General features: G+C 45.2%; 1 protein-coding gene across 11 annotated transcripts in view; it reads left to right on the top strand.

Moving 5' to 3' along the window:
• Positions 1–12,413, top strand: part of HYDIN (HYDIN axonemal central pair apparatus protein) — a 433,704-nt gene that overhangs the window by 351,390 nt on the left and 69,901 nt on the right. For 10 of the 11 annotated variants that reach the window (XR_008423557.1, XR_008423558.1, XM_053906649.1 and 7 more), the window contains 7 exons: positions 2,305–2,513; positions 2,734–2,916; positions 3,771–3,890; positions 6,784–6,943; positions 7,048–7,220; positions 7,845–8,043; positions 10,592–10,691. Coding sequence is in view for 8 of the 11 variants with exons in the window: in XM_053906649.1 (XP_053762624.1) it covers positions 2,305–2,513; positions 2,734–2,916; positions 3,771–3,890; positions 6,784–6,943; positions 7,048–7,220; positions 7,845–8,043; positions 10,592–10,691 (1,144 nt within the window). In the remaining 3 variants the exon portion in view is untranslated. Of the gene's footprint in view, positions 1–2,304; positions 2,514–2,733; positions 2,917–3,770; positions 3,891–6,783; positions 6,944–7,047; positions 7,221–7,844; positions 8,044–10,591; positions 10,692–12,413 lie in introns of those variants that run through there. The other variant, XR_008423559.1, reaches the window with a different exon arrangement.

Here is a 12,413-nt window from a genome sequence, read left to right on the forward strand (position 1 = left end):
GGTAAACTCACTTTTTATCTCTTTATTGACACAAGGTGGTAAAATTAATTCCAGCTGGGTTAAAAATATAAGCAATCTGAGGGCACCTCAGCTCATTTGGTTGAGCATCCGACCCTTGATTTCAGCTCAGGTCATTATCTCACTGTGAGTTTGAACCTAGCATCGAGCTTCATGCTGACAGCATGGAGCCTGCTTGGGATTCTCTCTCTTTCTTTCTCTCTCTCTGCCCCTCCCCTACTCTCTCTCTCTGTCTCTCAAAATAAATCAATGAGCCTTTAAAAAATTCAAAATATAAGCAATCCAAATGAAATCATATAAAAGTAAAAGAAAATAGACATGTAATTAATAGAATAAATCACAAAGGAAAAATAGATTTGACCAATAATATGCAGAAGGTATATATAATTAAGAACTATAGATGGGCTTTTTATTCCCAGAGGAGTGTGGTGGCCCCAAATTTGAATCTCTCCACACAGCCTCCTACAAAACATACACCCCAGCAAGAATAATAAAATCACCTGGGGGTGCCTGGCGGGGTGGGGGGTGCTCAGTCAGTTGAGCATCCGACTTCCACCCAGGTCATGATCTCACAGTTCATGAGATTAAGCCCCACATCAGGCTCTGTGCTGACAGCTCAGAGCCTGGAGCTAGCTTCAGATTCTGTGTCTCCCTCTCTCTCTGCCCCTTCCCAGCTCATGCTCTGTCTCTCTCTCAAAAAAAAAAAAAATAAATAAGTAAATAACATTTTAATAAATAAATAAAATCACTTATAGGCTCTGCCTAAGGCTCAGTTAGGTGAAGAGACTGCCTCAAACTGCTATTTACAAGTAAGAAACTGTCATCTGAGGGACACCTGGATGGCTCAGTCAGTTGAGCATCCGACTTCAGGTCATAATCTCGCAGTTCGTGAGTTCAAGCCCCATATCTGGCTTGCTGCTGTCGGTGAGGAGCCAGCTTTGGATCCTCTGTCCCTGTCTCTCTGCCCCCTCCTCTCTCTCTCTCTCTCTCTCTCTCACTCTCTTTCTCTTTCTCTCAAAAATAAACATTTAGAAAAAAAAGAAATCATCATCTGAGATCAGCAGCATGCATAGGCAGGCTTTTCTAGAACAGAATCCAAATAAAAAAGATTAAAAAATTGCCAACATCAGAGGTGACTATGACACCAAACTCTTTCCTTAAAATGAGCCACAAACAGAAAAAGATTAAGCATTCTTTAACTTACCATTTTAGGAGGAACTCTAGTTCATCCCCAATTAGCAGAAGAAAGTTCTTCATTCTGGAAGAATGGCAACTAAAACTATAAAAAGAAGAGTAGAATTAGAAAAACACAGGGCACCTAGGGGGCTCCGTCGGTTAAGCGTCCAACTTTGGCTCAGGTCATGATCTCACGGATCATGAGTTTGAGGCCCGCATTGAGCTCTCTGCTGTCAATGCAGAGCCTACTTCTGACCCTCCGTTCCCCGCCTCCCTCGGCTCCTCCCCAGCTCTTGCACACATGCTCTCTTTCTCTCTCTCAAAAATAAACTTTTTTTAAAAAAGAAAGAAAAACACTATTCTGTTATCCCCAGAAAAGTATTAATTGAGGAGCACCAACTTATACAAAACAAAAAGCAGTACTTTGTTGGGGAACGAGATGCTCACCGCGAGCCCAGAGCATCATCCCACAGGTGACCAGCCAGCTGCAAAAGGAAAAGCCCACTTTACCGTGGCCACGTCTGGCGGGCACCACTCCAGCCACGTGAACACACTGCGTCTGTAATCATGGGTCGACATGGCATTTTGTCCCTCATTGTGATGGAGTGTGATATATACCACATCCTCTATGAATCAAATCAAGCTTTGAAGCCTAATTTTTGTCTTACAAAAAATACAGGGAATAAAGGAGTAAGTGAAATGACCCTCTAAGAATAGTCAGAAAATTTCAGAGTTTGGAATATTCTATCAGAACACGGATCTGGTCTGTCCCAAAATCAATGTGATTGGGAGGAGATGAGGGGTGTAGAATGAAAGGTACTAAGAAAACACAACAAAATGCATATGGGAGCATATCCCCTGCAGCTTCAAGCTTTCTCTAGGCTTTGGCCTCCTCCTCGGGGAATGGGATGCCAGGAAAAGCTCTGGACTCCTCTCCAGCCTACTCCTCTTCTCTGCTAGGATAGTTGGCTGGGCCCTCCCCTGCTCTAGGCAGCCACCAGCATCCTGGACCTACAGCGCGGCCATCCCAGACAGCAGGCATGTTGTAGTTGTCTCTGTTCATGTGTATGCAGATGAGTATTTAAGACCTCGTGCTTGTTCTTAATCAAGGCGCAGGAGGAGCAGACCACCTCCTCCAAGGGGAGCAGACAGAAACTGAAAGAAAAGGCAGATCAGGTCCGAGACACTCAGAAGGACAAACGTCGCATGGCCTTCAGCAGGAAGGTCTTTTCTGGGGCAGTGTCTGGAGCCATTGCCCCCCTGTCAGACACGGAGCAGAACAGCTTCTCTGGGCAGTTGTCTCAGGAGAAGTTTACCAGGTGGGCCTCTGGACCACCCGGGGGTGGGGGTAGTTTTGAAGCCCAAATAGAGGGTGTGGCTGACACAGCGCCCGAGGGGAGAAGGGCCGTCCTGCCCGCGGGACCCTCTGCGTGATTGTGCCCAACCCTGGCAGGTGGGGACACCTCCCAGGCAGCTGTCCTGCCTGCTCCTGCCCCAGAGGAAGCCTTCTCTCTTTAAAAGCCCCATGGTCGTTGGCAGGCTGAACCACTTCCGGTGGATCGTGCCAGCCAACGGTGAGGTGACCTTACGAATACACTTCTCTTCTGACGACCTTGGGAACTTCGACCAGACATTTAACTTTGAGATCCTTGGGACTCACCGCCAGTACCAGCTTTACTGCCGAGGCGTGTGCAGTTACCCGTACATCTGCCAAGACCCAAAGTAAGTCCGTCGTACTTTGAAAGAGAGAGTTGACAGAAACACTTTCATTTTCCCACATGGCACTTTGAGCAAGGTAGCTCTCCCTACCAATGTGGGCCCGGGGTTTGCCAGCTGTACTGGGCATCAGTGTTTTAGACACTTACAAAGCCGCAGGAATGTCATATGCCATGAAACTGAGCTATGGAGCACGTCAGTAGATGTCAGGCCGGCAAAATGTCCTCCTCTGGTGAGTTAGTTGGCTTATTTAACTACTGAGCTAATTTAAGCAGATTCGGTATGTACCATCGGACTTTTTCTCCTGTAATATCACTAAATGTGTGAAAGTCCACAAGCGGACTTTTATTCTGAGCTACCAAACACCACTGCGCCCCTTATGCACAACATAAAGTCACCTGGCTGAGCAAGCTAGTGACACAACCCCTCTAGGGGAAGAGGCCTTTTATAGCTTGTCCACCAGAAAGACGTTTTTTGCAATTCTCACCAGGAGGCCACACTGGACAAGGAACTCAGAAGCTAGCTAATGTCCAGAACTAGTTTTCCATAGGGGTTGTTTTTGTAGCCCGGCACCCTAGAACAGGAAATCTAGCTCAGCTCTATCATCAGCCCCTCATTATTGAAGACTCCACTGGGAATCTTTTTTCTCAAGTTCAAACCATTCTCTCATCCCAGGGGTGGTGGGAGGGAGGGAACAGGAACAAAGGCTCAACTCAGGTCCTCAAATTAAGAATCATTCTGTCTCCAGACACCTGAACCCTTTGCTGAACAGGGAATATCGGGTTCATGTAAACATCAAGTGGAGGCATCAAACTTCCACTCAGAAAGCCTCTCTTCCTCTCTTCTTCCTCTGTGTTCAGAGTGGTATTTCCTGAGCAGAAGACAGACATAAAGACAAATGAGGTCATCTTTAAGAAGTATATTATGAACATGGAGAAGTTTTGCTTCGGGCCACTGCTTTGTGGAAAATCAAGAGATAAGTAAGTGTTCCGTTATTTCAAAACAGATTTCAGACTCCAAGTTGCACTCATGAATAATAGTGCAAAGCAGGATTGCCATGTGGATGTAGTTGTTATGAGGCTGCCCCAGTTAGCCCTGAGCCACAAATCAGGAGAACTGGGTTCTTGTGCCCCGAGTTCCTACTAAGCACCCAGATGAATGCGGACACCATCTTCCCAGATGGAAAATCCCGGAGGAGGACCAGTTTTGTTGGAGAAAGGGTAGGATCAAGAGTTCACTTTGCGATATGTTGTTTGAGATGCTTAGGAAGTATAGCTAGTAGCCACAGAAAGCAAGGAATAAGCTCTGTGGTTTTTGTTCTCAAAGGACATCCGTGGGACTCAACAACATGGAGACCATAGGGGCCTTAGCAAGGGTCCTTTTAGGGATTTCTGAGGATGAAACCCAAGCAAAGTGAGTTGAGGAGTCAGTGGCTGGTAAAAGGAAGGAGATGGAGTGTGAAGATAGTCCTTTGGAAAGCTTGACTGTGAAGAAAGAGAGGCAGTCAAGGATGAGAGGGAGACATGGAATCCAGGGAACACTGCTCACACACTGTTGTTCTCATGATGTCGGGATGCCAAGAGGACACAGGGAGGAAGAGGTCAGAGTTTTGAGAGGAAGTAAGGGCCATCAGTGGTACAGCTCCCTGAGACTACACAATGGGATACAGAGATGCTGTTCTTGCCAGGAAGAGGGGCCACCACCTCCTACTAGGAGAGAGGAAGGCAGATGGCTTCAGGTGCAGATTTGGTCGAAACAGTGAGAAGGTTCCCTTGCAACCATCTATTTTCTCCGTGACACATTTTCAAGGTCATCCCTAACAAGGAGGGAAGTGGAGGGAAGATAAAACTGTTGAGAAAATGTACAGCAGATTAAAGAGTCTTTGTGGAAAGCTGGGGAGGTAGAATACAAGAAACAGATTAAAGTTGTCAGGCAAAATTGGGTGCCCCAGGTGAGGGTGATGGCCATACATTTCTAGTGAGACCAGTTTGTTCAGTCACATACAAACTTCCCATTGTGTAGGCAGGGAGGTTAAGACCAAAACTGGACCCAGTTCTAGCCACGTCTTAATTCCGTCTAGCATTGACTGTGATAAGTAGAGAATGTTTGTGTTCTCACTGACTTGGTGCAACTAACGAGCCCTCTTTGTTCTCCAGTCCCTTAATACCCGGAGTTTATTTCCTAAGAGGCTGGACCAGAAAGCCCAGATGAGGAGGGTTGGCTGACAACGGAGTGGATCTTCAAGGCCCAATAGAAGGGTTTCAGAGAGAGATGGAGGGGGGTCAGGTTGATGGACATGATGTACAAAGCAGCCAAGGTCAGAAGTCAGGGAAATTATGGCCATTCAGAGAGGCATGTGTTCTGACAGCGGTGGAACCAACCAGAATTTGGGGCCAGACAGCGCTGGTCCAGAAGGAGAGGATTACAGTGGCCCAGAAACAAGGCCCAGTACAATCTGTTATTATTTATTTATTTTCTTAAATCTTGCTGAGCCTCAATGTTCTCATCTGCAAAATGGGAAAATAATAGCACCCACCCACAGATTTGTGAAATTGAACTGGATAATACACATGAGACTGAGCACAGTGCTGGATGGTGGCGGTGACCAGTTAGATATGAAGGTCACCCCCGCTTTGGTGTTGACACTGAGAAAATTCTGTCTCTATGACCCTGACTTGGTCTCTGCCATTTGCTCTCCTTCCTTCCTTTATCACTGTCTATCCAAAAAGCTTTTCAGACTGTTTCTGGGCAGCAGTGAAGAGTATGGTGACTCTGTTTTCCTGACCTGTGCTCTGACCTCTGATGATGAGCATCTTCATTGGCATGCCTTGTACCTTCTGTGATTCCTTTTCTGTTCAGTGCCCTTAATTGAGCAGCTTCTAATGCCAACAGTTCTCAACTCTGTGGAGAGTCACGAAGGAACAGAAACAGCCTTATACGAACCACACCAAATGAATGCACGTCACAACAGTAACATCTTGTACAGGTCTAGGAGAAGGAGGTAAAGGAGGTCATCTCTAAGACAGATGTGAAATAATAAGTTACTCAAAGGTTCATGCCTCCTGGGAAGATAAGCCCTGGGAAGGATAGAGCTGCCTGGTTCTGTTAGAATTCTTTGCCGTGATAGCTGCCACTGCATTTAATAGTCATAGAAATCCTAACAAATATTATCTTCCCCTCTTAGAGATGAGGAGACCAAGGCTTGCAGGGAGAGGGGTCAGGTCATAGCCACGAGTCTCCACAAGTGCACAGCTTGTGTTCTTAGCTGCCACGCTACTGCCTCAGTGAACCATACTACCCTTTGTACACCCCACAATCTCCTTTTCCACCTGAACTCTCAGTCAGTGCTCACATCCACATCCCTAATTCTTTTTTTTTAATGTTTATTTATTTTGAGAGAGAGAGAGAGATGGGGCGCCTGGGTGGCGCAGTCGGTTAAGCGTCCGACTTCAGCCAGGTCACGATCTCGCGGTCCGTGAGTTCGAGCCCCGCGTCAGGCTCTGGGCTGATGGCTCGGAGCCTGGAGCCGATGGCTCGGAGCCTGGAGCCTGTTTCCGATTCTGTGTCTCCCTATCTCTCTGACCCTCCCCCGTTCATGCTCTGTCTCTCTCTGTCCCAAAAATAAAAAAAAAAAAAAAAAAAAAAAAAAAAAAAGTTGAGAGAGAGAGAGAGAGAGAAAGCAAGTAGGGGAGCGGCAGAGAGAGAGGGAGACAGAATCACAAGCAGGATCTGTGCTTTCAGCATGCATGAGCTTGAACTCATGAACTGTGAGATGGTGACCTGAGCCAAAATCATGGGTTGGACACTTAACCGACTTAGCCACCCAGGCGCCCCCTGCCCCCCACCACATCCCTAATTCTTGTTCATTTACAGGTACAAGTCATCCTTGTTCCCAGGCAACATGGAAACATTGACAATCCTGAACAATTCGCCAATGGTTGCAGAGGTGTTCTTCTGCTTTCAGAATGATGTCAAAGCAAACACCTACTTCCTGGAGCCCATCAACATGATTCTGAAACCCAATGAGAAGCAGGTACAGTCACCTGGAAACAAGTCCACCAGGGCAAGTCTTTCTTGGGAAATTTGACACCTTGGTGTTCTCGGCATAAATGTATTTTGTTTTGACTCTTCCTTTAGATGCTGAACATATGGGCCTACCCTACTGCAGTTGGTGTCTTTGACGACTGCATTGTCTGCTGCATCAAGGAGAACCCAGAGCCAGCGGTCTTCAAATTAAGCTGCCAAGGGGTCCGCCCAGAACTAGAGCTGGAACCCAGGCAATTGCATTTTGATCGGCTCTTGCTGCACAGGTCAGAATTCTGGATGATACGAGGACTGCAATGGAATTTAAAGAACATTTAGTTCTAGGGCAACCAACTCATCCCGATTTTCTCAGGACTTTTCTAGTTTTAGCACTGAAAGTCTGCATCCTGGGAAACTTCTAGTCCTGTGCAAGCCAAAATGGTTAATAATCCTATTCAGTTCACAAATTAACTTGACTTCAGTGGGGTTCAGGAAGCACCCCCATTCCCAATATCAATTGCCAAAGTGTGTGCATATTTGCAGTTTTCTCAGAAGAAGGTCTCACTTTTTTCCAGGTTCTCTAAGCAGTCCATTACCCTAAAAGGTTAGGAATCCTTGGTCTAGAAATTGGAGCATAAAGAGAGAATACTAGACCAAAACTGGAACTTAACATATTCATTCACTGGCTTCATATTATTCTAAATAGAATGTTTACTTCTGGGGCTACTAGAAGAGAATATTGTTATGATATGTATCCTGCATTCCTTGATTGTTAACATCAGGTCCCATTACCTGATAAACACTGGTTAGTGAACTAAGCAATGATTGAAATAACCAGAAGTGCTTTTTCTGACCCGCCATAATAAATCAGAATCATTTGAAACTGACAAAATTTCTTTTGGTCCCTGCAGAAAAGAATCCAAGGTAGTTCTTCTCCGCAACGTCACACCCCTGCCCGTGGCCTGGCGGGTCACCAGCCTGGAGCACCTGGGCGATGACTTCACTGTGTCCACCATGCAGGGGACCATCCCCCCCAAGGCTGAGTACAGCCTTCAGGTGCACTTCCTGCCCTCCAAGCCTGTCAACATCAAGAGGGTGATCCGGTTGGAGGTGAGGCTTCACATATCTTCAGACTTGGTCATCAAATGTGTACATATTGGGTTCCCTGATAGACACACATACACATACCCACACACAACCACAGCCAGGTTTCCCTCTTACGTGCTCCCAACTGATCCCCATTTGACAACCATCAACCCACGGTGTCTCATTCTGCACACAGTTGTAAGCTCCATCAAGGCAGTCTCACTCGTGGCTGATTTCCTGGTGCCAAGAACAGAGCACTCATTCAATGCAGAGTGAGTGACTGACTGATGGTGTTACTATCCCTTTGTAAGCATGAGATTCCTGATTTCACACTCCCAAACCCAGTCACTGCTTAGATCCCTGTCTCCATAAACATCACCTTTCGCCCAGGTGCTCCCAACAGACACCTAGGAACTATCTTTGATTCCCTCCTTTCTATGACAGCCTGTGTCCGGCCCCGTCCTCCTCCAAGTCTTGCTAGTTCTGTCTCCCAGGATACCTCCCACCTGCCCGCTCCTCTGCCCTCACTGCTGCTTCCACCCTCACCCAGGCTGTCTATAGCATCTCTCGCCTGGACTTTGGCAGAGGCCCATTCCCCATCTGGGTCAGTCAGGTCAGGCCCCTCTCCTTCCAGCAGCACTCTGCTGGCTCTAGCTGTAGTGAGGATAGAGCTCAGGGTCCCCTGCTTCTCAGTCCCTGCCTGCCTCAGTATCCAACCTCGCTCTCACTCATAGGCTCCATCATGTGGTCTCTTGGCTTTTTCCTGCCTCAGGCCTTTGGCCTTGCAGCAACCCTGCCAAGAATGTCGCCCCCAGGCTCCTTGAGGTCCGCTAAACAGCACTGCTCCAACTGGGTTCCCCTAGTCACCGCATCAAGGTAATCTCCTGTTATGTGCGATCACTCGCCCTGTCTTCTGTCCTTCAGAGCATCTCCCCCTTTCAGATATCCTGTTTCTTTCTCTACTTTCTTATGTGAACTCCATCAGGGCAAGATCTTGCCTGACTTGCTCATCATCTGTATTCATTTCCAAGGGCTGACGTAAACAAATGCCCACAAACTAAGTGGCTTAAAACAACACACATCTATTCTCTCACAGTTCTGGAAGCCAGAAGTCTGAAATCAAGGAGTCTGCAGGGTCATACTCCCTCTGAAGACTCTGGGGGAAGAATCCTTCCTTGCTTCGTCCAGCTTCTGGTGGCTCCAGGTGTTCCTGGGCTTGTGGCTGCATCTCTCTCTAACTCTGCCTCCGTCTTCACATGGCCTTTTCTATCTGCATTTCCTCTTCTTCTGTCTCTTATAAGGACATTTGTCATTAGGTATAGGGCCCACCCAGATAATCCAGGAAGATCTCACCTCAGGATCTTTAACTCAATTACATCTGCAAAGACTTTTTCCAAATAAAGTCACCTTCCTGGGTTCCAGGGGTTAATACATGGCCACCATTCATTCCACTACCCCATCATGCCCCCAGTGTCTAGCACAGGCCTTACGGAGAAGGTACTCAGTAGAATCTGTAAAATGAACTAACGAATGAATGAATGCCACTGACTTTTGATGCTTGAATCAATTCCGCAACAATCAAGGATAATCAAGGGGTTATCCAAGCTTCTCTTTGAATACTTGTAGGAATAGAAAACTTACCAATACTCAAAGCAGCCTGATTTTCCTTGGAACAGGTCTGACTATTAATTCTTCCTTGGGTTGAGTTCATATTTCCAACTGTAATTTACATGAGTTAATCCTGTTGCTACTTTGGGGTCCACTCACTGGATCTAATCTCTATTATCACATACCTATGACAGTCCTTAAGATAGCTGAACACAGATACTGATAGATTCATTTAATCAACAATTATAGTGTATGAATATCAGACGATGAAAGTCGGCATTTTTTAAGTTTATTTTTTATTTTGAGAGAGAGAGAAAGAGAGAGAGAGAGAGCACAGGCAGGGGAGGGGCAGAGAGAAGGAGAGAGAATCTCAAACAGGCTCTGCACCATCAGTATACAACCCAATATGGGGCTCGAACTCATGAACCATGAGATACAATGATCTGAGCTGAGATCAAGAGTCAGACGCTTAACTGGCTGCACCACCCAGGTCAATGTTTTAAACACCAGTCTTGGGGCTCTGTGCTGGGCATGGAGCCTGCTTAAGATTCTCTCTCTCCCTGTCCCTCTGCCCTTCTCCCCTGTTCTCTCTCTCTCTCTCTCTCTCTAATAAATAAATAAATAAATATTCCAAAGAGCACTTTTCTGCAGTGTATACTCACAACCCCAACTTCAATAATGTAGTGGCAATCATGCAAATATTTAAAACCCATAAGTGGACAAGATGAAAAATACAGGTCCTTTTTCACATTCTTATATTTATTGTCTACACTGGTACTTCCCAGAGGATGTTATGAGTATACTAATCATACCAAATGCTCGCTGAAGTCCAAAGCTAAATACATCTTATAAATATTCTACACCATGCCTCCTTCTCCATCATTCCCACTGCATGGTACATAGTTCAAGCTCCAAGCATCCTGTGGATCTTGCTTTCACTCAAGAATTTCTCTTACCCCAACAGGTTTTAGATGCAGACAATCTTGTTGGTGTTGTTCAGATTGAAAACATCATGGTCTTCGCAGAGTCTTACGACGTTGCCTTGGACATCACCTTTCCCAAAGGTCTGTTGACCCCTTCAAGGAATGGGTGTTTGGAAGTCACATCTTTCAGTGCAGTATATTTCTTGTTTGGTTTTTTTTTTAATTTAAATTTTAGTTAACCAATATACAGTGTACAATATTGGTTTCAGGAGTAGAATTCAGTAATTTATCACTTACATACACATACAATGCACAGTGCTCATCCCGACAAGTGCTCTCCTTAGTACCCATCATCCATCTAGCCCATCCCCCACTCACTTCCCTCCATCAACTCTTGGTTTGTTCTCTATCATTAACATTCTCTTGTGGGTTGTTTCCCTCTCTTCTCTTCCCACCCCCTTCCCATATATTCATCTGTTTTGTTTCTAAAATTCCACATGAGTGAAATCATATGGTATTTGTCTTTCTCTGATAGTACAGTATGTTTCTTTTTATTTTCAAATTAAGTATTTTTTTAAGTATAATTTATTGTCAAGTCGGCTAACATACAGTGTATACAGTGTACTCTTGGTTTTGGGGGCAGTTTCCCGTGATTCATCGCTTAGTATATTTCTTATGTAGAGGAAGACTAGTGGATGTTGGGGAGGGGGTGGAATTTCAGTCAATTGTAATGCAAATCCCCGAATAATGTTAGCAACATTACTACGAATCTTAATGTCTCTAATGGGAGATGACGAGGGGTGGCCATTAGTAGAAAGTTTGCAGAGCTTTTTTCTGAACAGTCATCTTAGAGTAAGTGCCTGTCTTCTTCCAACCTGTGTTAACCTAAATTAAAACCTAACCTAAATTAAAAATTTCAACAGTTTTCTATCACTGCTGTAACAAATTACCAGAAACATTGTGGCTTAAAACGACACAAAATTTATCAGCTTACAGTGCTGTGGTTCTGAAGTCCAAAGCAGATCTACCTGGGCTAACATCAAGGTGTTGGCAGAGCTGCACTCATTTCTGGAAGCTCTGAGGGAGAATCCATTTCCTTGCCTTTTCCAGCTTCTAGGAGCTGCCTGCATCCCTTAGGGCATGGTCCTTTTCCTCCATCTTCAGAGCCAGCAACGTTGGGCCAGGTCCTTCTCACGCCACCATCTCTCTAGTTCTCCCACTTCTGTCTCCTTTAAGGGTCCTTGTGATTACATTGGGCCCACCCAGAGAATCCAGGACAACCTTTCTATTTTTTAAAGTCAGATGATTAGCAACCTTAATTCCATCCATAATTCTCCTTTGACATGTAAATTAGCATATTCACAGATTCTGGGGATTAGGACATGGACACCTTCCGGGGGCACAGGGCATCATTCTGCCCATTCTACTGCCCTAACACCCGGGTTAGATCCCTCCCTTTTAGCATGCAGTTCTCCATTATTTCTCCCTTTTCTGACTGGTCTCCTTCTCAGCAGGATGCATAGAACACAAGAGCCACATGCGCACCCACATGTCATTAGTCTTATGTACAAAGATACTTATTGCGGCATTATTTGTAATAATGGAAGATTGGAAATAACCTAAATGTCTATTAAGAATGGAATATTATTATTATAGAGATAATATTTTAAGTTATAGAACAGCCTATCATGGTATACATATAGCCATCAAGATCACATTTATGAGGTTTTCAATTATGTGGAGACATGCTTATGATGCAATGCTAAGTAAAACAATACAAATTTATACGTAATATTCTAAGTATGTATATTATACACTTGATGCAAAAAAAAAATTTTAATAGCAGAAGTTTTAGCTAGTGGA

This window comes from Panthera pardus, unplaced genomic scaffold, assembly GCF_024362965.1.
Source record: "Panthera pardus isolate Hobbes unplaced genomic scaffold, ASM2436296v1 HiC_scaffold_19, whole genome shotgun sequence".
NCBI classification, from domain to species: Eukaryota; Metazoa; Chordata; class Mammalia; order Carnivora; family Felidae; genus Panthera; species Panthera pardus.